The sequence below is a fragment of the Dendropsophus ebraccatus genome, chromosome 10 (assembly GCF_027789765.1).
Source record: "Dendropsophus ebraccatus isolate aDenEbr1 chromosome 10, aDenEbr1.pat, whole genome shotgun sequence".
Lineage (NCBI taxonomy): Eukaryota > Metazoa > Chordata > Amphibia > Anura > Hylidae > Dendropsophus > Dendropsophus ebraccatus.
Window position 1 is genome coordinate 10956513 of NC_091463.1, and position 27123 is coordinate 10983635.

General features: G+C 46.4%; 2 protein-coding genes across 15 annotated transcripts in view; one reads left to right on the forward strand and one right to left on the reverse strand.

The window, feature by feature from the left end:
* On the reverse strand, positions 1-18306 carry LOC138766313 (myoD family inhibitor-like). Of its 12 annotated transcripts, none has more exons than XM_069943825.1 (6): positions 18159-18306; positions 10454-10603; positions 7755-7876; positions 3157-3303; positions 2644-2823; positions 1-340 (listed from the first exon to the last, which is right to left on the reverse strand). In XM_069943825.1, the coding sequence occupies exons 3-6, from the start codon at positions 7864-7866 to the stop codon at positions 90-92; spliced, it is 690 nt and encodes a 229-aa protein (XP_069799926.1). In that variant the 5' UTR covers positions 7867-7876; positions 10454-10603; positions 18159-18306; the 3' UTR covers positions 1-89. The 12 variants fall into 12 exon arrangements, with proteins under 12 accessions (XP_069799926.1, XP_069799922.1, XP_069799920.1 ...); XM_069943821.1 differs by lacking the exon at positions 18159-18306 and adding an exon at positions 18017-18063; XM_069943819.1 differs by lacking the exon at positions 18159-18306 and adding an exon at positions 17806-17868.
* CXXC1 (CXXC finger protein 1) overlaps positions 17810-27123 on the forward strand; it is a 15219-nt gene continuing 5905 nt past the window's right edge. Inside the window, exons 1-6 of one of the 3 annotated variants that reach the window (XM_069943815.1) lie at positions 17810-17907; positions 24000-24109; positions 24343-24443; positions 25226-25359; positions 25479-25634; positions 25953-26027. In XM_069943815.1, the coding sequence (XP_069799916.1) occupies positions 17905-17907; positions 24000-24109; positions 24343-24443; positions 25226-25359; positions 25479-25634; positions 25953-26027 (579 nt within the window). In that variant the 5' untranslated portion in view covers positions 17810-17904. Of the gene's footprint in view, positions 17908-18159; positions 18181-23999; positions 24110-24342; positions 24444-25225; positions 25360-25478; positions 25635-25952; positions 26028-27123 lie in introns of those variants that run through there. The other 2 variants (XM_069943816.1, XM_069943817.1) reach the window with 2 other exon arrangements.

Here is a 27123-nt window from a genome sequence, read left to right on the forward strand (position 1 = left end):
TGAGGTCAGGGCAGCTTTATTGATGGGTGGGCACAGGCATCGGGCAGGTTATGGATCTTCTAGCTGTATAGGAGCCGAAAAGTCTTCACTCAGGAAGGGAAGCAGAGGGAGCAGCACTCAAGGCAAATGTCCAGGCAGTCTGATGAGCGGCAGCCCTCGTCCAGTATGGCACAACCAGGGTCACAAGGCCACAGACGGGCACACATTAATCCATCGGGGCACAGGGACCCACACAGGGCTCCGTCACCGCAGAGTCCGCAGCTGAGACACCCCAGGACTGTGGAGCACAGGATGGAGACCTCGCAAAACAGGACGGCCAGGAGACAGCGGGCACACCGGTCTATGGGGAGAAAGAGGGGTCAGACAGCGGGCACACCGGTCTATGGGGAGAAAGAGGGGTCAGACAGCGGGCACACCGGTCTATGGGGAAAGAGAAGGGTCAGACAGCGGGCACACCGGTCTATGGGGAAAGAGAAGGGTCAGAAAGCGGGCACACCGGTCTATGGGGAGAGAGAGGGGTCAGACAGCGGGCACACCGGTCTATGGGGAGAAAGAGGGGTCAGACAGCGGGCACACCGGTCTATGGGGAGAAAGAGGGGTCAGACAGCGGGCACACCGGTCTATGGGGAGAAAGAGGGGTCAGACAGCGGGCACACCGGTCTATGGGGAAAGAGAAGGGTCAGACAGCGGGCACACCGGTCTATGGGGAAAGAGAAGGGTCAGACAGCGGGCACACCGGTCTATGGGGAGAGAGAGGGGTCAGACAGCGGGCACACCGGTCTATGGGGAGAAAGAGGGATCAGACAGCGGGCACACTGGTCTCTGGGGAAAGAGAAGGGTTAGACAGCGGGCACACCGGTCTATGGGGAAAGAGAAGGGTCAGACAGCGGGTACACCGGTCTATGGGGAAAGAGAAGGGTCAGAAAGCGGGCACACCGGTCTATGGGGAAAGAGAAGGGTCAGACAGCAGGCACACCGGTCTATGGGGAGAAAGAGGGGTCAGAAAGCGGGGACACTAGTCTATGGGGAGAAAGAGGGATCAGACAGTGGGCACACCGGTCTATGGGGAGAAAGAGGGGTCAGACAGCGGGCACACCGGTCTATGGGGAAAGAGAAGGGTTAGACAGCGGGCACACCAGTCTATGGGGAAAGAGAAGGGTCAGACAGCGGGCACACCGGTCTATGGGGAGAAAGAGGGATCAGACAGCGGGCACACTGGTCTATGGGGAGAAAGAGGGATCAGACACCGGGCACACCAGTCTATGGGGAGAAAGAGGGGTCAGACAGCAGGCACAACGGTCTATGGGGAAAGAGAAGAGTCAGACAGCGGGCACACCGGTCTATGGGGAAAGAGAAGGGTCAGACAGCTGGCACACCAGTCTATGGGGAAAGAGAAGGGTCAGACAGCGGGCACACCGGTCTATGGGGAAAGAGAAGGGTCAGACAGCTGGCACACCAGTCTATGGGGAAAGAGAAGGGGCAGACAGCGGGCACACCGGTCTATGGGGAGAAAGAGGGATCAGACAGCGGGCACACTGGTCTATGGGGAGAAAGAGGGATCAGACACCGGGCACATCGGTCTATGGGGAGAAAGAGGGATCAGACAGCGGGAACACCAGTCTATGGGGAGAAAGAGAGGGGTCGCACAGTGGGCACACCGGTCTATGGGGAGAAAGAGAGGGGTCAGAAAGCATGCACAGCAGTCTATAGGGGGAGAGAGAGGGGTCAGACAGCGGGCACACCGGTCTATAGAGAGAAAGAGGGGTCATACAGCGGGCACACCGGTCTATGGGGAGAGAGAGGGGTCAGACAGCGGGTATACCAGTCTATGAGGAGAGGGGTCAGACAGCGGGCACACCGGTCTATGGAGAGAAAGAGGGGTCATACAGCGGGCACACCTGTCTATGGGGAGAGAGAGGGGTCAGACAGCGGGCACACCAGTCTATGGGGAGAGAGAGGGGTCAGACAGCGGGTATACTAGTCTATGGGGAGAGGGGTCAGACAGCAGGCACACCAGTCTATGGGAAGAGAGAGGGGTCAGACAGCGGGCACACCAGTCTATGGGGAGAGAGAGAGGTCAGACAGCGGGTATACTAGTCTATGGGGAGAGGGGTCAGACAGCGGGCACACCAGTCTATGGGAAGAGAGAGGGGTCAGACAGTGGGCACACTAGTCTATGGGGAGAGAGAGGGGTCAGACAGTGGGCACACTAGTCTATGGGGAGAGAGAGGGGTCAGACAGCGGGCACACCAGTCTATGGGGAGAGAGCCTCCAGTGGAGGGTCACGTAATTTGTAGACTTTATAGGTCTGGTTTGGCATCTCAGCCTTATTCATGTGAATGAGATGGAGCTGGGTCTGAGCTGCAATACCAGACACTACCACATATACTGCAGTGGTGCTATAGCGACTCCTGGGACCCCCAGCAATCCCCCACCAGTCACACAGCGATGGACTATTCCATACGACTAATTATTAGATGCTTTCCCGCTCAGGAGACAGCAGGCAGGGTGCAGAAAGACAGGCACAAGTGACAGCAGACAGAGGAGGAATGACCTGGGTTAGTCAGCGGTAACACATTTCAGAGATTTCCATGGCCAATTCCAGACACTCGGCCGTATGCTGACACAGATCCAGGAACTCACAGTCCATGTTAGTGCAGCAAGAAGAAGAGCAGCAGCAGCAGAGGTCATTCAGGTCCGGGAGACAGCTGTAGGAGCAGAGACAGCGCACGCCGGAGCTACAGGTGCCCGGGATGAGGACCAGACAGTCTGAGAAGTGGCAGAAGAGACAGGCAAGGAGCAGAGAGGCCGTGAGGTCCGACACTGTGGGCAAAAGACAACATTCACACTCTGGCCCATACATGGATCAATTTGCCCTGTCAGGAACTGTCCATGTCAGGAGAGGTTCTCTATGGGGATTTGCTGCTGCTCTGGACAGTTCCTGACATGGACAGAGGTGTCACCAGAGAGCACTGTGTCAGAGTGGAAAGAATACACCACTTCCTGCAGGATATACAGCAGCTGATAAGTACTGTAAGACGTAAAAGGTGTAAAAGTAAATTACAAATGTCTGGCACTTTCTGGCACCAGTTGATTTAAAGAAATCTAGTGAACAACCCCTTTAACAAATAAGAATATGACACTAGCCCCACTCACCGTCCCCTGCGGCCTCCTCTATGTGACTGGCAGACAGTATGGGCCCCTGCAGGCTGCTCCTCCGGGATGATTTCGGCTTCTTACAGGTGACATCTGGGCTTCTCAGAATCTGCTGGTGAGGAGGGTGCGTTACCACCTGGACGTCTCCTAGAACAGAAGCGCACACTGGTGTAATACCCCATCTATATAGGGTCGGATAATGATAAGACTTATGAGGAAAAATAGCAGGATTCTCCAATTTATTCATTATATGCTGAGAAGTTGAAGGGGTTATCCAGAGTTAGAAAAACATTAGTGTTTTCCTACAGAAACAGCACCGCTCCTGTCCTGTGTGTGGTATTTCAGCTGAGGAAGCTGTTACACACAAACTAGGGACAGGGGTAGCGCTAATTTTGGAAGAAAGCGGCCATGTTTTTCTCCTTTAAATCTTTTATATTATACTTTGTGTTTTCATCGCTCCCTGCTGTCAGTGAATGGGGAACCTCCTGTTTACATCCGAAGAGGAAACCCTAACACTTCTCATAGGTGAAGGTTTAGAAGTATATGAAGTCTGGTCTATCTATCTCCTATCTATCTATCTATCTATCTATCTATCTATCTATCTATCTATCTATCTATCTATCTCCTATCTATCTATTATCTATCTATCTCCTATCTATCTATCTATCTATCTATCTATCTATCTATCTCCTATCTATCTATCTATCTATCTATCTATCTATCTATCTATCTATCAATCTATCAATCTATCTCCTATCTATCTATTATCTATCTATCTCCTATCTATCTATCTATCTATCTATCTATCTATCTATCTATCTCCTATCTATCTATTATCTATCTATCTCCTATCTATCTATCTATCTATCTATCTATCTATCTATCTCCTATCTATCTATCTATCTATCATCTATCTATCTATCTCCTATCTATCTATCTATCTATCTATCTATCTATCTATCTATCTATCTATCTTCTATCTATCTCCTATCTATCTATCTATCTATCTATCTATCTATCTATCTATCTATCTCCTATCTATCTATCTATCTATCTATCTATCTATCTATCTATCTCCTATCTATCTATCTATCTATCTCCTATCTATCTATCTATCTATCTATCTATCTATCTATCTCCTATCTATCTATCTCCTATCTATCTATCTATCTATCTATCTATCTATCTATCTATCTCCTATCTATCATCTATCTATCTATCTATCTATCTATCTATCTCCTATCTATCTATCTATCTATCTCCTATCTATCTATCTATCTATCTATCTATCTATCTATCTATCTATCTATCTCCTATATATCTCCTATCTATCTATCTATCTATCTATCTATCTATCTATCTATCTATCTCCTATCTATCATCTATCTATCTATCTATCTATCTCCTATCTATCTATCTATCTATCTATCTATCTATCTATCTATCTATCTCCTATCTATCTCCTATCTATCTATCTATCTATCTATCTCCTATCTATCTCCTATCTATCTCTCTATCTATCTATCTATCTTCTATCTATCTATCTATCTATCTATCTATCTATCTATCTATCTATCATCTATCTCCTATCTATCTTCTATCTATCTATCTATCTATCTATCTATCTATCTATCTATCTATCTATCTATCTCCTATCTATCATCTATCTATCTATCTATCTATCTCCTATCTATCTATCTATCTATCTATCTATCTATCTATCTATCTATCTCCTATCTATCTCCTATCTATCTATCTATCTATCTATCTATCTATCTATCTATCTATCTATCTATCTATCTATCTATCTATCTATCTCCTATCGAACTCCTATCTATCTATCTATCTCCTATCTATCATCTATCTATCTATCTATCTATCTATCTATCTATCTATCTCCTATCTATCTATCTATCTATCTATCTATCTATCTATCATCTATCTCCTATCTATCTTCTATCTATCTATCTATCTATCTATCTCCTATCTATCTATCTATCTATCTATCTATCATCTATCTCCTATCTATCTTCTATCTATCTATCTATCTATCTATCTCCTATCTATCTATCTATCTCCTATCTATCTATCTATCTATCTATCTATCTATCTATCTATCTATCTACCTACCTATCTATCTATCTATCTAGTCTAATCCACATACCAGCTCCTACTGCTGTAACCATAATTTTATATATATATATATATATATATATATATAATTAAGCAGCTTCTGATTTGCAGTGTTCCTGTCCCTGTCTTACAGCCGCTGTATATCTGATACTGTTGAGCGGCTGTTGCTATATGATGTTAGGGTACCATTTATTCTGTGTATGTACTTCTGATTCACTTGTCACACTTAGCAGCATACACCGAAGGGTTTTGTAAATGCAAGAGTTAAAGGGGTACTCCGGCAAAAATCTTTTTCTTTCAAATCAACTGGTGTCAGAAAGTAACATAGATTTGTAATTTACTTCTATTTAAAAATCTTCTCATACCTATCAGCTTCTTTCTATGGTTTTCTATGGGGATTTGCTACTGCTCTGGACAGTTCCTGCCATGGACAGAGGTGTCAGCACAGATCACTGTGTCGGACTGGAGAGAATACACCACTTCCTGCAGCACATACAGCAGCTGATAAGTACTGGAAGACTGGAGATTTTTTAAACAGAAGAAAATTACAAATGTATATAACTTTCTGAAACCAGTTCCCCTTTAATGATTTTCAGATGTATCACTGTGCCACACCTGTGATACGTACGTATGTATGTATGTATGTAGTCTGGTCACACCGCCCCTCCCTCTCTAAATCTGTCAGAGAAGTTCCAAAATCACCTCACATCTCTCCACCAATGGGAGCAATAATCCCCCCATGTCTCTCCACCAATGGGAGCAATAATCACCTCATGTCTCTCCACCAATGGGAGCAATAATCACCTCATGTCTCTCCACCAATGGAAGCAATAATCCCCCCATGTCTCTCCACCAATGGGAGCAATAATAACCTCATGTCTCTCCACCAATGGGAGCAATAATCACCTCACATCTCTCCACCAATGGGAGCAATAATAACCTCATGTCTCTCCACCAATGGGAGCAATAATCACCTCACATCTCTCCACCAATGGGAGCAATAATCCCCCCATGTCTCTCCACCAATGGGAGCAATAATAACCTCATGTCTCTCCACCAATGGGAGCAATAATCACCTCACATCTCTCCACCAATGGGAGCAATAATCACCTCATGTCTCTCCACCAATGGGAGCAATAATCACCTCACATCTCTCCACCAATGGGAGCAATAATCACCTCATGGCTCTCCACCAATGGGAGCAATAATCACCTCATGGCTCTCCACCAATGGGAGCAATAATCACCTTATGGCTCTCCACCAATGGGAGCAATAATCCCCTCATGTCTCTCCACCAATGGGAGCAATAATCACCTCACATCTCTCCACCAATGGGAGCAATAATAACCTCATGTCTCTCCACCAATGGGAACAATGATCACCTCATGTCTCTCCACCAATGGGAACAATGATCACCCCATGTCTCTCAACCAATGGGAGCAATAATCACGTCATGTCTCTCCACCAATGGGAGCAATAATCACCTCACATCTCTCCACCAATGGGAGCAATAATCACCTCATGGCTCTCCACCAATGGGAGCAATAATCACCTTATGGCTCTCTACCAATGGGAGCAATAATCACCTCATGGCTCTTCACCAATGGGAGCAATAATCACCTCATGGCTCTCCACCAATGGGTGCAATAATCACCTCATGTCTTGCCACCAATGGGAGCAATCCCTGATGCATAAAAGGGTGGACTGACACAAGTCTAGGAAGTCTTTACAGATTGACCTCTGGCCAGGGATCATGTCTTTTAGCGCTATTCCTGTCATCCATGAGGCTGTAGTTCTCTATCCTTTTCCCTAAGTCTGCTGAGGCCTACTTCAAGATTCAGATTTCCAGAGGTGTCTCTGAGGTGAACACGCTACATGCAGATTCCATTCTGCTGCCTTTGGGAGCCAAATACAACACTTTCCAAAGTCATGTAAATCTTCGTTCTTTTTTCTAGACCAGGGTTGGAGAAATTGCTTCTTTCTTAGGGGGCCCCTGGCTTTGCCATCCTCTATAAGGCCTCTGGTCAGAGACGGTGCTTGATCGCACTGCGGCATACATCCCTCCTGGTGTGGTTGGACAGATCTGCAGAGCTGTGAGGACAATTGTTCTCTTCTTCTCAAATCACAGCAAGCAAAACTGTGAAGATCCTCGTCCGCAGAGTGAAGCCTAATTGGACTGTGATCTCTTTAGGTAGTTGTTTCTCATACCAACCAAGCTACATATTCCCTTAAACCCGGGCTCCTCAGTTAATCTGCTAAGAGCAGTGATCTTAAAGGGAAAGTGACCAGATATTGCTACTTTCAAGTATTAAAGCTGTAACTTCCTGGTGTGTGTTTATTGTATTTTGCACATGTTAATTATACCACCTGCTGCAGCACCTCCTGCTCACTACAGGTTGTGCTGTTACTAAGCGCTATAGATCTAAACTACAATCAGTGGATGATCACACGGCTTAGCACAGTACCGTGGTCAACAATGATTTCCCCAAAATGGATTTTTGCTGATTTCTTTGCAGGAGGAAGACGCTCTGATGTCCTCACTAATGTTTCAGCGCTGCTGGATGCACAATCACTCATCTTGTGATACCTGAAAACATAAGCAAACAAGAGTGACTATATACAGAGTCTCTCATATCCAGTCACTATACACACAGCCCGTCCCCTCCGGTCACTATACACACAGCCCATCCCCTCCGGTCACTATACACACAGCCCGTCCCCTCCGGTCACTATACACACAGCCCGTCCCCTCCGGTCACTATACACACAGCCTGTCCCCTCCGGTCACTATACACACAGCCCGTCCCCTCCAGCCACTATACACACAGCCCGTCCCCTCCAGTCACTATACACACAGCCCGTCACTATACACAAAGCCTGTCACCTCCAGTCACTATACACCCAGCCGGTCCCCTCCAGTCACTATACACACAGCCCGTCCCCTCCGGTCACTATACACACAGCCCGTCCCCTCCAGTCACTATACACACAGCCCGTCACTATACACAAAGCCTGTCACCTCCAGTCACTATACACCCAGCCGGTCCCCTCCAGTCACTATACACACAGCCCGTCCCCTCCGGTCACTATACACACAGCCCGTCCCCTCCAGTCACTATACACCCAGCACGTCCCCTCCGGTCACTATACACACAGCCCGTCACTATACACACAGCCCATTCCCTCCAGTCACTATACACACAGCCCATCCCCTCCAGTCACTATACACACAGCCCGTCACTATACACCCAGCCCGTCCCCTCCAGTCACTATACACACAGCCCGTCACTATACACCCAGCCCGTCACTATACACCCAGCCCGTCCCCTCCAGTCACTATACACACAGCCCGTCACTATACACACAGCCCGTCACTATACACCCAGCCCGTCCCCTCCGGTCACTATACACCCAGCTGTCCCCTCCAGTCACTATACACACAGCCCGTCACTATACACACAGCCCATCCCCTCCAGTCACTATACACACAGCCCGTTCCCTCCAGTCATACACACAGCCCGTCCCCTCCAGTCACTATGTGGTGAGCCCCCAGAGGATGTTGTAGCAGTGGGACGGATGCTCACTTGCTAAGTGGAAGTGTGATGCCACTACTTGTGGTGGATGGCCAAGATACAGCCGGACCTTTAAGGTTTTGTCACGTGACGCCAGTGCCTGGTGGGCACACAGGTGTGATGGCACGCCTGCTTTTAGAGGATAATGCCGGTTGTCCCCTATCACCTGTGGTCGGTGTCTTGCCGGGTTGCTGCAGGGTCCCATGGGATAGTGTAGTCACGGGTGTTCAGAGTGGTGTAGTAACCCTTCCGAATATTGGTAGGACCCGCCACCCACAGAAAGGGGAAGTGTCCCAAGGTTGAGGTATAGTGCTGTGCAGGTGGTAGCCAGTAATCACAGACTCAGTAATAATGTTGACTTGCTTTACTCTTTGTAAATGTGCAGCAGGTAATACAACGGATCTTCAGGTACACGTCATACAGTTCCAATAAATACATATACAGAGAACCAACAGATCTGTGGGATAAGTGCTGAGTAGGATGTAGTAGAGTTGATAGGGTTGCAGTGAGGCAGTAGAGAGGAGGGTGCCGTGAGAGTCTCAACCTAATTAGTAATGTGCCTGGGAGGTTGGAGTGTATAGAAGAATACTTGTAGAATAGGAAGAAGAAATAACCTGTGCCTACGTTTCAACCTTGTCTATAGTCTTCACACTAGTCTTCTGCCCACTAGCTTTGGCTGAACCGTACTGATGGGTGACACAGGCCCCAAATTCTGTTATCTGAATGGTTAGAGTTCCTAAGTACACTAGCGCTGCAAGATGAAGTTCATAGACTTTCTTAGTAACTTTGCTCCACCCTAGCTCCTAGCTCTCTGGCTTTTTTTGCGGAGACTGTCCTGCACTGTACTGACTCCTATTCCTCGGCGTGGGTTGAGGTTATCTGTAGGCTAGTCCTCTCCCGAAGGGCTTAACAGTGCATCACACAGCTTGTGTGGTGCCTCTAGAAAGAAGTTTGTAAGAAGGCTCTGCTCTGCGTCCTACCCAGCTATCTGAGCTCCGTCCTTTCCCCTACAAAGCTCAACTAAGACTCCCCTTACCCAAGGGACTAACTTCCTACCCAGCGCGTGCGCTGCATTGTGGTTGGGTGGAAAGAGTGCAATAGGGAAACAGGATAGAAAAGAAATCCCACTGGACAACAGAATCAGGTGCATAGACAAATAGTAACCCTTTAGTATACTTCATCCGTGCAGTTTCTAGACTTTAGTTACACACTATAGCAACATCTAGGGGTCATCCGTAGTAACACAACATCTATAGTAAAATCACAGATAAGTACAGACTTTTGTGAGGGGTGTAAAGAATAGCAACACTGACAGTGGGACACCACAACTACACACCCAGCCCATTGCTTCCAGTCACTATATACACAGCCCGTCCCCTCCAGTCACTATACACACAGCCCGTCCCCTCCAGTCACTACACATAACCATACCCTTCCCCTCTATCCGCACCTTTTTCGCTCCCTTGGTTGGACGTGTATCTTCTTCCTCAGTACGAGGTATCATGCTGCATGTAATACACAGTGTTGCAGTCATTCATCATACCCCCAGCAGTCACTTGTCCCCGGTATGGCGGTATGGTCAGTGTACTCACCTTTGCAGGTTGTGCCGGTGCTGTGGATAGATCAGCTCTCATCCCCTCATTGCTCCACACTGACTGTGTTAGTCTTCACACCCTTTCTTATTCTCTCGCATCATTAAACCGTGGATGGTGTTAAAAAGCTTTTGCTGGCGTCACCGTATCCTGAGCGGAGGGAGGAGGGAGCAATGGACAGAGATGAGATGGATAGTGAGGATGGAAAAGAAAACATCGCACTACACAACAGGAAGCAGCACTCACACAGCGCCCCTCATCAGATGCAGGAAAACCCCCACCATCCACACCCTGCATATCTGATATGTGCTGTATCAGGGAGAGGGAACCTTGCAAAACTACAACTCCCATCATGCATGGACAGCCAAAGCTAAAGCTTGATGGGAGTATTTTTGCAACAGCTGGAGGGCCAAGGTTCCCTACCCCTGTGCTGGATGATAGGACTGACGACACATCTCGCTCTTATTATCAGAAAGTCAATGGGGAAAATGTCAAAAATTCACCAAAAATTCATTACACCTGCAGAGTCTTCTTTATCTTTTCAAGGCGGCAATTCCTTCAGTAAGACGGGGTAAGGGGGCAACATTATCAGTCAGACCCCATTGTCCTGTGCCATGTAGGTGTGGGTACGGATCTCTGGAGCTTAAGGGTTATTCCCTCGGGTGGAGGGTCTTATGGGCCCAGTTGTGGGTTGTGTAAACCCAAAAAGGTCTCACATATGGTAGCCATGTATACCTTACCCCTGCACCACCCAGCTGGCAGTCTATGTCCATGTGTCAATGTGCTCCAGCAGCAACCTGACAAGTGTTTCGGCCCCCACCATGGGTTTCGATAGACGTAGTATGGGACGGTTATGGGACTGGCTATGCCCCCTTATAAAGCAAGGCTCAGACAGTAGTACTCTGCGTAATATGTACAGTCCAGGGCAGAGGTTTCAGGGCTATGGAGAGAGACTCTACTCTGCCCTTATACAGATGTGTGAATTCTATGGCTGTGCACATTATGGACCATGGAGTTTGATCTTCTCCCATAGGCAGGATGATAGGCTCGCACTCTCTCCAGGAATACATGGAGGCCTCTATGGGACGGAGCAGAACTCTGTGATTACTGCTGTGTAAGAGAGTGAGTAATGTAAATCCAGAGCTGAGTGCAGGCCGTGTCAGATCCAGATGAATTATTCATCCAGGACTTCAATCACTGTTTGCGGCTGATCCCAGGAGGATCGTAAACCAAAATTATGTAAGATATTGTACGATGGGATGAGGAGAGTGTAACACCATCTTAGTGCTAGTCACCCAGAAAGTGCCGGAAGAGGCTCACCATAGCTGTAAACTCTGACACATGATATTACGTAAGGAAGGATACTGGGGGACTATCTATAGGGGTACACCGATACCATAAGTAAGGATACTGGGGGACTATCTATAGGAGTACATGGATACTATAAGTAAGGATAACCGGGACTATGTATAGGGGTACACTGATATTATAAGTAAGGATACTGGGGGACTATGTATAGGGGTACACTGATATTATAAGTAAGGATACTGGGGGACTATGTATAGGGGTACATCGATACCATAAGTAAGGATACTGGGGGACTATCTATAGAGGTACATGGATACTATAAGTAAGGATAACCGGGACTATGTATAGGGGTACACTGATACTATAAGTAAGGATAACCGGGACTATGTATAGGGGTACACTGATACTATAAGTAAGGATACTGGGGGGGACTATGTATAGGGGTACACCGATACCATAAGTAAGGATACTGGGGGACTATCTATAGGGGTACACCGATACCATAAGTAAGGATACTGGGGGACTATCTATAGGAGTACATGGATACTATAAGTAAGGATAACCGGGACTATGTATAGGGGTACACCGATACCATAAGTAGGAATACTGGGGGACTATGTATAGGGGTACACAGATACTATAAGTAGGAATACTGGGGGACTATGTATAGGGGTACACCGATACCATAAGTAAGGATACTGGGGGACTATGTATAGGGGTACACCGATACCATAAGTAAGGATAACCGGGACTATGTATAGGGGTACACTGATACTATAAGTAAGGATACTGGGGGACTATCTATAGGGGTACATGGATACTATAAGTAAGGATAACCGGGACTATGTATAGGGGTACACTGATACTATAAGTAAGGATACTGGGGGACTATGTATAGGGGTACACCGATACTATAAGTAAGGATACTGGGGGACTATCTATAGGGGTACACTGATACTATAAGTAAGGATAACCGGGACTATGTATAGGGGTACACCGATACCATAAGTAATGATACTGGGGGACTATGTATAGGAGTACACTGATACTATAAGGATAACCGGGACTATGTATAGGGGTACACTGATCATATAAGTAATTATACTCAGGGACTATCTATAGGGGTACACCGATACCATAAGTAAGGATACTGAAAGACTATGTATAGGAGTACACTGATACTATAAGGATAACCGGGACTATGTATAGGGGTACACTGATATTATAAGTAAGGATACTGGGGGACTATGTATAGGGGTACACTGATACTATAAGTAGGGATACTGGGGGGCTATGTATAGGGGTACACTGATACTATAGGTAAGGATAACCAGGATTATGTTGAAAGGTACACTGATACTATAAGTAAGGATACTGGGGGCTATGTATAGGGGTACACTGATATTATAAGTAAGGATACTGGGGGACTATGTATAGGGGTACACTGATACTATAAGTAAGGATACTGGGGGACTATGTATAGGGGTACACTGATACTATAAGTAAGGATACTGGGGGACTATGTATAGGGGTACACCGATACTATAAGTAAGGATACTGGGGGACTATGTATAGGGGTACACTGATACTATAAGTAGGGATACTGGGGGCCTATCTATAGGGGTACACCAATACCATAAGTAAGGATACTGGGGGACTAGGTATAGGGGTACATGGATACTATAAGTAAGGATAACAGGGACTATGTATAGGGGTACACTGATACTATAAGTAAGGATGCTGGGGGACTATGTATAGGGGTATACTGATACTATAAGTAAGGATACTGGGGGACTATGTATAGGGGTACACTGATACTATAAGTAAGGATACTGGGGGAGTATGTATAGGGGTACACTGATACTATAAGTAAGGATACTGGGGGGAGTATGTATAGGGGTACACTGATACTTTAAATAAGGATACTGGGGGACTATGTATAGGGGTACACTGATACTATAAGTAAGGATACTCAGGGACTATGTATAGGGGTACACTGATACTATAAGTAAGGATACTGGGGGACTATGTATAGGGGTACACTGATACTATAAGTAAGGATAATGGGGGGAGTTTGTATAGGGGTACACTGATACTATAAGTAAGGATACTCAGGGACTATGCATAGGGGTACACTGATACTATAAGTAAGGATACTGGGGGACTATGTATAGGGATACACTGATACTATAAGTAAGGATACTGGGGGACTATGTATAGGGGTACACTGATACTATAAGTAAGGATACTGGGGGACTATGTATAGGGGTACACTGATACTATAAGTAAGGATACTGGGGGACTATGTATAGGGGTACACTGATACTATAAGTAAGGATACTGGGGGACTATGTATAGGGGTACACCGATACCATAAGTAAGGATATTGGGGGACTATGTATAGGGGTACACTGATATTATAAGTAAGGATACTGGGCGACTATGTATGAGGGCTCCAGACTAAAAAATTTACCTGGGAGCCATTGGCTCCTAACCTGAAAAATTTAGGCGCCAAATAGAATATTTGGTCGCCAACATTTTAAACCATGTAAAATTAATGTTATGTTAAATGGGACTTACTGTGTGCAGAGGCCACGGCAGCATCCTCCTCCTTTAGATCCTTTCTTTTCTTAGTTTGAAAACGTTCAACATGGAAACTTGCAACTTGACAACCATATACCCCCCTGCTGCCGGTGTGTTCCCTCAGCTAGCTGCCATCTTACCGGCAATGATCTACTATATTATATATAGCCCCCGGCAGCCGATGACATATAGCCCCTGTGGCAATGTATATGGGAAGTGGTACTGTGCAGTGTATACATACACACACACTGAGGGAAGTGGTACTGTGCAGTGTATATACAAACAGACACTGAGGGAAGTGGTACTGTGCAGTGTATATACAAACAGACACTGAGGGAAGTGGTACTGTGCAGTCTATATATACTGACACTGAGGGAAGTGGTACTGTGCAGTCTATATATACAGACACTGAGGGAAGTGGTACTGTGCAGTCTATACATACACACTGAGGGAAGTGGTACTGTGCAGTCTATATATACAGACACTGAGGGAAGTGGTACTGTGCAGTCTATACATACCCCCCCCCCCCCTCGCACCCCACACGCACTGACTACAGCACCTGGCCACCATCACAACAGACACACTACCAATCCCCCGCCCAGGCCGCGGTCCCCCCCACACACATTACTGGCCGGCCGCCACCCCTGCCGTCCCTCCGATTGTACTCACCCACTCACCCACAATCTAAGCTTGGTGCCGCTGGGGTGAACTTGAAGAACTGCCGGGTAAGGAGAGGCGGGAGAGAGGCGCTGGAGGAGTGTGGCGCCTCTGCGGCCGTCCGTCCAATGAATGACGGACGTGCTGGATGACGTCACTGGAGAAGCGTGTCCCCAGTGTGCGGGGACACGCTTCGGTGCAGCGTGCGGAAGGCGGTCATTGTCCTTAAAGAGACAGCACGCCGCCGCCGGGGCCAGTCGCAAATGGCGCCCAGATTAATAAATCTGGGCGCCATTTGCAAGATGTCAGTCGCATTGGCGACCATTTTGGTCGCCATCTGGAGCCCTGTGTATAGGGGTACACCGATACTATAAGTAAGGATAACCGGGACTATGTATAGGGGTACACTGATACTATATGTAAGGATGCTGGGGGACTATGTATAGGGGTACACCGATATCATAAGTAAGGATACTCAGAGACTATGTATAGGGGTACACCGATACTATATGTAAGGATACTGGGGGACTATGTATAGGGGTACACCGATACCATAAGTAAGGACACTGGAAGACTATGTATAGGGGTACACTGATACTATAAGTAAGGATACTGGGGGACTATATATAGGAGTACACTGATCATATAAGTAATTATACTCAGGGACTATGTATAGGGGTACACTGATACTATAAGTAAGGATACTGAAGGACTATCTATAAGGGTACACTGCTACTATAAGTAGGAATACTGGGGGACTATGTATAGGGGTACACTGATACCATAAGTAATGATACTGGGGGACTATATATAGGAGTACACTGATCATATAAGTAATTATACTCAGGGACTATGTATAGGGGTACACTGATACTATAAGTAAGGATACTGAAGGACTATGTATAGGGGTACACCGATACCATAAGTAAGGATACTGGGGGACTATGTATAGGGGTACACTGATACTATAAGTAAGGATACTGAAGGACTATCTATAAGGGTACACTGCTACTATAAGTAGGAATACTGGGGGACTATCTATAGGGGTACACTGATACTATAAGTAAGGATACTGGGGGACTATGTATAGGGGTACACTGATACCATAAGTAATGATACTGGGGGACTATATATAGGAGTACACTGATCATATAAGTAATTATACTCAGGGACTATGTATAGGGGTACACTGATACTATAAGTAAGGATACTGAAGGACTATCTATAAGGGTACACTGCTACTATAAGTAGGAATACTGGGGGACTATCTATAAGGGTACACTGATACTATAAGTAAGGATACTGGGGGACTATTTATAGGGGTACACTGATACTATAAGTAAGGATACTGGGGGACTATGTATAGGGGTACACCGATACTATAAGTAGTGATACAGTAACAGACACCGGCACTAGCCGGACCTATTGGGGATCTATGGCAGTGGTATTGCTCGGCTTGATGACTGATCATAGTTCTCAGCAAGTGCAGAAATATGAGAAAAGTCTATATGTGACTCCAACATGTAAGAAATACTTGCAGCACTCACCAATACGGTAAAACTATGAAATAGCGCAATAAAGCTGTCACCTGTTCCGCATCCCCAGCCATGGTAGAAGTCTATCGCTTTTAACACATTGGTGAGTGGCGCAAGTCTTTCTTTCTTACATGCTGGATTATTAGTAGTGATCCTCGCCGGCTATAAATAAGGAGGTGCTGGCAGCATTAAGTTTTTATGGAGTACTCTGCCACTATAAATAAGGGCTATAAATAAGTACTATTTAGAGCAGCGGTACGGAACCTTGGCTCTCCAGCTTTTGCAAAACTACAACTCCCATCAGCTAAAGCTTCGGCTGTCCAGGCATAATGGGAGTTGTAGTTTTGCAACAGCTGTAGGGCCAAGGTTCTCTCCTCAATTTAGAGGGTGCTCTTAGAGCACACGGACTACGTGACCGGGACTATATTACACCTGTCTGGACAATATTCCTTCTCTTACCGCCCACCTGTCCTTTCAGTTAATGCTGCGTTTACACGGAACGATAATTCGCCCGATCGTACGATTAACGATTTTTTTTTTATAACTATCAGCGTTTAGACTTCACGATATATGGTACGGAAAATTTGTTTTGCGATCGCTTAAGCCTATCTCGCACATAGGTAAAATCGGTGAACGACTGTTTACACGGTACGATCTGCGTATTTTTTGCGAACAATGATTTCAGAACATGTTCAAAGATCAAAATGAACGATTTCTCGCTTCAGAAGCAGCATGGAGGACATTACAGAGCAGCACTGAGCAGTCTAAGCAGGTTATGTCTCCATTTGTATTTCACCTGATGGAAAAATACGCAGTGGAATCTTTTTCACGAGGACGACGCCTACCCTTGATTTCCTGCTATCTTTTTCACAATTTTGGCCCCTTTCGGTAAAGCTAATCCACATCCCGCCTACCATACAATCCGTGAGATAAACACTGCATGGAAAATCATATTTTCTGAATAAACTTGGTAACAATAAATCAGATTACGCATTAAAAAGGCAACATGTGAACACAGCCCGAGATACTCGCTGGTATCACCCCTAAGCATGCTGGGAGTTGTAGTTTTGCATCTACAGATAGGCAAACACTGGTATGGGGAGCGCCACCACAGGTGACACGTAGTATTACACCGTTGTATGTAACCCTCAGACCAGCTGTGGTGACGCTACAACTCCCAGGATGCAGGACACACTGAGCGTCGTAGGTTACAGCCACCACGTCCTATCAGCACACGAAGTAAACTGTAACACCGAACCGCCGCCTCACAGCGTATAAATACTAGCCCAGGCGTGACGTCACCGCCTGTCACCCGGAACCGGAAGCCGCGCCTGTTGCCGCGGAGACAGAAGACCGGAAGCGGCGGTCATGGTAAGAAAACAACAGTTTGGTGGTGTAAATATGCGGCTATTCTTCCTCCCCTGACCCCTATATTCTGTACAATCCCTCTAAAGGCGCCCCCTGTGTGTGTGTGAGTGACCTGCGCGGCTCTCTGCCAGCGGCCATTGTCACTCGGTCGTTGTCTTTGTGTGCGGACATGGCTGCGGTCACCTGATCCCCAGGCTGTGGTGTGAACACGAGCCTACCCCCTGACATGGAGACCCCCCGGCTTCTGTACTTACAGGATCCTGCCATTAGATTTGGGTGACCTGTGATTTCAATCACGTGTTTGTGCCTTATTTAAAGGGGCTTTCCATGTTCAGCAGATGCAGCCTATGGGTTATATAGGAGACACTGTGCGGTTTTCTGACATGGATTTGTCCTTCTTTACATAATCTCAGCTTGCTGTCAGTGAATGGGGAGCCACATTGGCCTCGTGGGTCATGTGACCTGCATTGTTTACATTGGTCATGTGATCGCACACTGATTATTACACAGTACGCGCAGGGCGTGTTCACACCTAGCAATCCTTACCTGTATTAGGCCCTATTCCACGGGACGATTATCGTTCAGATTATCGTTAAATCGTTCGGTTGAATAGCTACTAACGACCGAACAAGAAATTCTCGATTGTTTAATAAGACCTGGACCTATTTTTATTGTTGCTCGTCGCAAATCGTTCACATTGAATAAGACGTCGTTCAGTCGTTCGCAATGGTGGCGAATGCAATAGCGGCGATAAGACGGCCGCAAGAACGATCATAAGTAACGATTATCGGTCCATGGAAATGGGTGAACGATTTCAGGTCTTTCGCAATAGCGGTCGTTTGGATCGTTTATCGTTAACGATTATGCAAACTATAATTGTCCCGTGGAATAGGGCCCTTAATCTTCTGGTGGATGAAAGGCGTCTTTGATGTATTTGCTCTGGAAAAGTCATGTGACTGATAACCGCGTCCATAGTGACGTGTGACTGTGCAGTGTGAACACAGCCGTGTGATCCCACAATCATAGAAGAGCCTCGTATTCTGGATTTAATATTTTATGAGGGCAGAGATGATAGATGAAGATACAGAGTACAGGGCTGATAGAATGGGGGATGACGGGGTCCTGTGTATCTTTATACACTCACCGGCCACTTTATTAGGTACACCATGCTAGTCAGGGCCGGCTCCAGCTTTTTGTGGGCCCTCGGGCGACAGAGTCTCGGCGGGCCCCTTTGAGGAGCAAATCATGGAGAGACAGGTGAGGAAAGATTTGCAGCAAAAGAAACATGCAGCTGCTGCATATCTTTCTCCTCCTGTATCTCCTGATCTCTCCTGCATGCAGCTCCTGCTGTGTGTGTGTGTGTGTGTGTGTATGTATATATACAAGCACACACACACAGAGCAGGAGCTGTATACAGGAGACCTAGCAGCACCAGCATGATTATATATATATATATATATATATATATATATATATATATATATATATATATATATATAAACATGGTGAGACCCCTAGTTCTCCTATATACAGGTCCTGCAGTGATATACAGTGTGTGTGTGTGTATATATATATATATATATATATATATATATATATATATATACATACATACACACTGAACATCACTGCAGGACCTGTATATAGGAGAACTAGGGGTCTCACCATGTTTATATGATAGAGACAGAGAGACAGAGAGAGAAGATAGATAGGTAGATAGTAGATAGTAGATAGTAGATAGATAGGAGATAGATAGATAGGAGATAGATAGGAGATAGATAGATAGATAGGAGATAGATAGATAGGAGATAGATAGATAGGAGATAGATAGATAGGAGATAGATAGATAGATAGATAGATAGGAGATAGATAGATAGATAGATAGATAGATAGATAGATAGATAGATAGATAGATAGATAGATAGATAGATAGGAGATAGATAGATAGATAGGAGATAGATAGGAGATAGATAGATAGATAGATAGATAGATAGATAGATAGGAGATAGATAGATAGGAGATAGATAGATAGGAGATAGATAGGAGATAGATAGGAGATAGATAGGAGATAGATAGATAGATAGATAGATAGATAGATAGATGGTAGGTAGGTAGATAGATAGATAGATAGATAGGAGATAAATAGGAGATAGATAGATAGATAGATAGGAGATAAATAGGAGATAGATAGATAGATAGATAGGAGATAGATAGATAGGTAGATAGATAGGAGATAGATAGATAGATAGGAGATAGATCGATAGATAGATAGGAGATAGATAGATAGGAGATAGATAGATGATAGATAGATAGGAGATAGATAGATACATAGATAGATACAGATATCTAGTTGTTTTGTGTATAGAGGTCCTGCTGTAACATATATATATCCTGCTGTAATAGATATATATATTACAGCAGGACCTCTATACACAAAACAACTAGAAACCAGCACATACAGAACACTTAGCTTGCAGAGCCTACCGTGCTGCCCTCTATCAGGTCAGGTGTCCGATCACATGACCCGTGACATCATCAAAGGTCCTACACACTCAAAGGTCCTTTCCTACTCGGCTGTAGGGAAGATTTGTGAAGGAAGACAGGTGCCCGGGGGCCCCAGTATGTATCGGCGTGGCCCCTAACTGTCACATGCGGCCTCTAGGGGCCCAGTCCCCTTTGTTACTACACTTTTTTTTTCTTTTTTACTAACAAAAAAATGTAGTAACAAACGGGAGTGGGCCCTGGCATTTGCCCTAGTTAGCCGGGTGCTGACGCCGTCCCTGATGCTAGTAAGGGGTTGGACCCCCTTTTGCCTTCAGAACTGCCTCAATTCTTGGTGGCATAGATACAACAAGGTGCTGGAAGCTTCCTCAGAGATTTTGGTCCATATTGACATGATGGCATCACACAGTTGCCGCAGATTTGTCGGCTGCACATCCATGATGCCAATCTCCCGTTCCACCACATCCCAAAGATGCTCTGTTGGATTGAGATCTGGTGACTGTGGAGGCCATTGGAGTACAGTGACCTCATTGTCATGTTCAAGAAACCAGTCTGAGATGATTCTAGCTTTATGACATGGCGCATTATCCTGCTGAAAGTAGCCATCAGATGTTGGGTACATTGTGGTCATAAAGGGATGGACATGGTCAGCAACAATACTCAGGTAGGCTGTGGCTTGGAACGATGTTCAATTGGTACCAAGGGGCCCAAAGAGTGCCAAGAAAATATTCCCCACACCATGACACCACCACCACCAGCCTGAACCGTTGATACAAGGCAGGATGGATCCATGCTTTCATGTTGTTGACGCCAAATTCTGACCCTACCATCCGAATGTCGCAGCAGAAATCGAGACTCATCAGACCAGGCAACGTTTTTCCAATCGTCTACTGTCCAATTTCGATGAGCTTGTGCAAATTGTAGCCTCAGTTTCCTGTTCTTAGCTGAGCGGAGTGGCACCCGGTGTGGTCTTCTGCTGCTGTAGCCCATCTGCCTCAGAGTTGGCCGTACTGTGCGTTCAGAGATGCTCTTCTGCCTACCTTGGTTGTAACGGTTGGCTATTTGAGTCACTGTTGCCTTTCTATCAGCTCGAACCAGTCTGCCCATTCTCCTCTGACCTCTGGCATCAACAAGGCATTTCCGCCCACAGAACTGCCGCTCACTGGATGTTTTTTCTTTTTCGGACCATTCTCTGTAAACCCTAGAGATGGTTGTGCGTGAAAATCCCAGTAGATCAGCAGTTTCTGAAATACTCAGACCAGCCCTTCTGGCACCAACAACCATGCCACGTTCATAGGCCTCAAATCACCTTTCTTCCCCGTACTGATGCTCGGTTTGAACTGCAGGAGATTGTCTTGACCATGTCTACATGCCTAAATGCACTGAGTTGCCGCCATGTGATTGGCTGATTAGAAATTAAGTGGTAACGTGCAGATGGACAGGTGTACCTAATAAAGTGGCCGGTGAGTGTATATCATACAGGGGTAGGGCTGGGCGGTATACCGCAAAAATACCGATACCGTCACTGGCGTCGGTTAACCGACTTCAACTTAGCCAGGACGGTAATTGCGGTATTTTTATGTCCCTGCGCCCGTCCGGTCAGAGCCCCACGCGCACACACACACAAGCGGCCCGGGAGCTGAAGGAGCAGCAGGGCCCAGGTGACCGCCCGCACCGCCCCCGTCTGGTCCAAGCAACCATCTCCCCGCCCCCGTGCGCGCACCTGTCCGCCCTCTCCGAGGCCCCGTCCTGCCGCACCGTCCATGCACCCACCACCCGTCCGGTCCGGCGTCCCTGCTCACTGTGGGGAGTACAGGACAGCCGCCCTCACGTGCTGCTGCTCCTCCAGCTCTGACATGGCCGCGTCCCTGCACACACAGGACAACGTGTGCAGCGCTCGCCGGCCGGGTGTGGGGGGGCGCTCGGACGGAACTGTGCTGGTCCCCCCTCCCGGACCAGTCCTGTCCGAGCGCCCCCTCCCCCGGCCGGCGAGCGCTGCACACGTTGTCCTGTGTGTGCAGGGACGCGGCCATGTCAGAGCTGGAGGAGCAGCACTTGGGAGCAGCTGACCTGTTATTTCATCCCCTCAGTAACAGTACAGGAGTGTAACATAGGAGGAATAATGGGCTGCAGCGGGCAGGATAACTTATAGCTGTGTGTGGTATCCTGCCTGCTGCAGCCCATCCATTCCTCCTATGTTACAGTCCTGTACTGTTACTAAGGGGACTACAGTCATACACCCCTGTCCTCCTCCCCTATACAGTCATACACCCCTGTCCGCCCCCCTATACAGTCATACACCCCTGTCTCCCCCCCCCCCCTATACAGTCATACACCCCTATCCTCCTCCCCATACAGTCATACACCCCTGTCCTCCTCCCCATACAGTCATACACCCCTGTCCTCCTCCCCATACAGTCATACACCCCTGTCCTCCTCCCCATACAGTCATACACCCCTGTCCTCCTCCCCATACAGTCATACACCCCTGTCCTCCTCCCCATACAGTCATACACCCCTGTCTCCCCCCCCTGTATAGTCATACACCACTGTCTGCCCCCCTGTATAGTCATACACCACTGTCTGCCCCCCCTGTATAGTCATACACCCCTATCCCCCCCTGTATAGTCATACACCCCTGTCCCCCCTGTATAGTCATACACCCCTGTCCCCCCTGTATAGTCATACACCCCTGTCCCCCCCGTATAGTCATACACCCCTGTCCCCCCCCCCCCCGTATAGTCATACACCCCTGTCCTCCTCCCCATACAGTCATACACCCGTCTCCCCCCCCCTGTATAGTCATACACCCCTGTCCTCCTCCCCATACAGTCATACACCCGTCTCCCCCCCCCTGTATAGTCATACACCCCTGTCCTCCTCCCCATACAGTCATACACCCGTCTCTCCCCCCCCTGTATAGTAATACACCCCGATCCACCCCCATATAGTCATACACTTCTATCCCTATGTACCTCCTGTATAGTAATGCACCCCAATCCATTCTCCCCATATAGTCATATACACCTATCCACCCCCCATATAGTTATACACATGTATTCCTATATGACCCCCTGTGTATACACATCCTGTAGAGGCTGTATACCTGTATATACACATCAAGGTCTCTGCTGAGACCCCTAATACTGACAAATAGTAATAATGATAATAGACTAACCATGGTTTGCAGTTCAGTTCTTTTTTACTTTTTCTAATCAAAATATCGCCAGTTTGGCATGGCTAGTGGGTGTGGTTTGCTAAAAGGGTGGAAAGAATACACCACTTCCTGCAGGACATACAGCAGCTAATAAGTATTGGAAGACTGGAGATTTTTGAATAGAAGTAATTTACAAATCTATACAACTTTCTGACACCAGTTGATTTGAGAGAATTTTTTTTTCTGAAGTACCCCTTTAATGTTATAGACAAACAAAGGATGAGACTAAAGAATTGTCATCAAGTAATATAAACCTAGGATGAGTGATATTCCTGTAACCCTCATGATCCTGCAGACTTGCATTAGCGCTGGTGAGCCATACCATTACATAGCGCTGTAAGTGACTTATCCTAACAACATATACTTTGATCCACAGGAAAGTGAATATTCAGATCCAGACATGGCCGGACTGGGCGAGGCTGAGAATGGAGAGAACGCTCCGGTGTACTGCGTGTGCCGCAAACCGGACATCAACTGCTTTATGATGTAAGTAATGGGGTGGGGGACGGGAGTGGATTTCATTATTCCATGTCGCTAATCATATCAACGGACAGTAAACCTCACCAACATTGTCCCCTTATAATCACCTCCGCCCCCCATCGCATCTTGGCAGATAATAATCTGTAAAACTAATTAAAGATTCAGATATTTACAGAGATAAATCGGACATGTCTGTAGATGTAACCGTGAGACTTACGGCTGGCGTTCTCTGTTTTCAGAGGTTGTGATCACTGCAATGAATGGTTCCATGGACACTGCATCAATATCACTGAGAAGATGGCGAAGGCTATCCGGGAGTGGTACTGCATGCAGTGCCGAGGTGAGAGACTCATGTACTGTCTATATAGACACGTCCTGCTCATGTCTTTCTCCTCACAGTTATGCCCCTCTGTCAGTCTTGGATTTGTTTCTTCCATACTTAATCTGAGATAACTATTCTTGACTGTTTAAAGGGGTTGTTTATTTGTAATTTGCTTCTATTAAAAAAATCTCACGTCTTCCAGTACTTATCAGCTGCTGTATATCCTGCAGGAAGTGGTCTATTCTATCCAGTTTGGAGAGCAGGAGAGGTTTTTTATGGGGATTTGCTGCTGCTCTGGACAGTTCCTGACATGAACAGAGGTGGCAGCAGAGAGCACTGTGTCAGACTGGAAAGAATACACCACTTCCTGCAGGACATAATAAGTGCTGAAATATTTTTAATAGACATAAATTACAAATCTCTGTCCCTTTCTGGCACAAGTTGATTTGAAAGAAATTTTTTGGGTGAACTACTCCTTTTAAGATGTTACAGGGGTGTGTGTGATCCGTTATGCAGGATTAGGGAAGCACCGCTACGTTCTTGCAAAAAGCAGCACCACCCCTGACCTCAGGTTGTGTGTGGTATTGCATTTCAGTTCCAATCACTTCAATGGAACTGAAATGCAAAACAGATGCCCAAACTGAGGACAATAGTGATGCTGTTTCTAATAGAAAGTGGCTTTTAAAAGATGGAGATGAGAAGGAAATTGTCCAGTCTTTAAGGGGATAAAAAGGTGAGGAGATCTGCTGATGTGTATGCGAGCCCACATACAGAAGTGTCTGTTTATCTTCACCATTCAGAGAAGTATCCACATCTGGAGATCAAGTATCGACACAAGAAATCCAAGGACCGGGAGAGAGAGACAGACAGAGAGGAGAATGAGGAGCCACAAAGGAACGACAGGAGGAGGAACAGCACTGGCAGCGGAGGCAAGGTAATATAGCCTGTGCAGAGGTCAGAGCTGCCTGTACGGCTCCAGGAGTCACCCCCTAGATATTAATATGGGGCAGGATGCTGGAGAACCATCATATGCTTCTTGTTTTCTGACATCAGATCAAGCGCTCGGCTCGTATGTGTGGTGAGTGCGAGTCCTGCAGCCGCACCGAGGACTGTGGGCAGTGCGACTTCTGCAGAGACATGAAGAAGTTCGGAGGTCCCAACAAGATTCGCCAGAAATGCCGTCTCCGACAGTGTCAGGTCCGAGCGAGGGTAAGAACGAGCTTTATTACCTCATTTCCCCATCTCGATGTAAGTATATGTGTATATATGTGATGTGGATGTGACTGATAAAGCTGCGTACAGATGGACGGCCATTGTCTCCCATTGCTTCAGGGAATTGATCATATACAGTGAAGCAGCTTTGCAGTAGGTTATTCCCATGTTTCCTACTGTTTAATTTTGACAGCTGTAATGCAAATTCTGCATCTCCATTGTAACAGATAGCGAAGCAATTCTGCGTGCTGTAATCCTGCTGTCTCATGCATTCTTCCCTCTGTTGTCCCCCTCCCCACCTTGTGCCAACTGCAGGATCAGACTACACAGAGATTGTTGGTAGTCTGTTACCATGGAGACAGCCTGCGTAGGAGCAGTAGGAACAAAACGGTAGGAACCTATTGCAAAGTTGCTTCCTTTTTTATTTTCTATGCATCAAGGAATGTAAGCGATGTTTGCTTTATTGGGTTAGTAGCTTAACATTCATCCATGGACAGGCTGTACGGAACGCAATCCCTTTGGCTTCACCCACACATTGGTTTTCTTTCTGTCTGTGAATCAGGATCCTGATTTATGGACAGAAAAACGACCCATTGATTTTTATGGGGTCGTCCACACACCAGCTTTTGACCACTGATTCATTCTGCAAAAAAAAAAGTAGGATCTACACTTAGGCCTAATTCACATGCCCGCATTTCTGTCAGCAGCTGCTGACAGAAATTAGGACCCATGCATTACAATGGCCCCGTTCACATGTCTGTACGTGTGGATGAGGATGGGTCCTAGTGTGGACCCGGAATTGCAGCATTTGCCACTATCTTCAATGTAGTGGTCCATGAATTGTGGACCACCAGGGAAGCTCATCCGCAGTGCTGGCTGCAATTACGGCCCACGCTACAGAGGCCTTATATGGTTTCTTCAGAAGGTAGGCTCCTCCGATAGAAGTCTATGGGTCCATTTTAAATGGACGACATGTGGATGCACCATCCTTGTGTCGCCTGTTTTTACTGAAGCATTGTCCGGCAACTTCTTGGCAGACATTTCCCTGCCATGCGGATGGTTTCTCCAGGACATCACTCATTCAGATTTCTGAGGTTCCCAGTAGAATAAAAAACGATGTGTGGATGAGGCCTTTAAGGGGGATATCCAGGGAATTATTATTATGGGTGGGATTAAAAAAATAAAATAAATGACACACCTGATGCCGATTCTTTAGTTTGGACCAATGAGCAGCCCGCAAATACATTTCATTGCTAGGTCGTCTCTATATGTATGTGGCTGAACGTCTTGTGCCTGCTGCATGTATTACCTGAACACTGTGCATGTGTTTAAGAACGGTGACATCCCTCTAATTCGACATCCAATAATCCGGAAAGTCTGATAATCTGTCGCTTCAATTAAATGTGGAATATTGTAGAAAGAATCAATTGGTAAGGCCTCACTAAAACACTGAATAAAATAAAGAATGGAAAACTTGTATCCGCCG

What these genes read in the sequence shown, in the direction of transcription:
- LOC138766313 (XM_069943825.1), bottom strand. Translation starts at nt 7,866, where the DNA reads ATGAGTGATTGTGCATCCAGCAGCGCTGAAACATTAGTGAGGACATCA. An exon ending in GGAAATCATTGTTGACCACG is followed by an intron (nt 3,304 to 7,754) that starts GTACTGTGCTAA and finishes CTTCTGTTCTAG; the next exon opens with GAGACGTCCAGGTGGTAACG. An exon ending in TTGCTGCACTAACATGGACT is followed by an intron (nt 341 to 2,643) that starts GTGAGTTCCTGG and finishes TTCTCCCCATAG; the next exon opens with ACCGGTGTGCCCGCTGTCTC.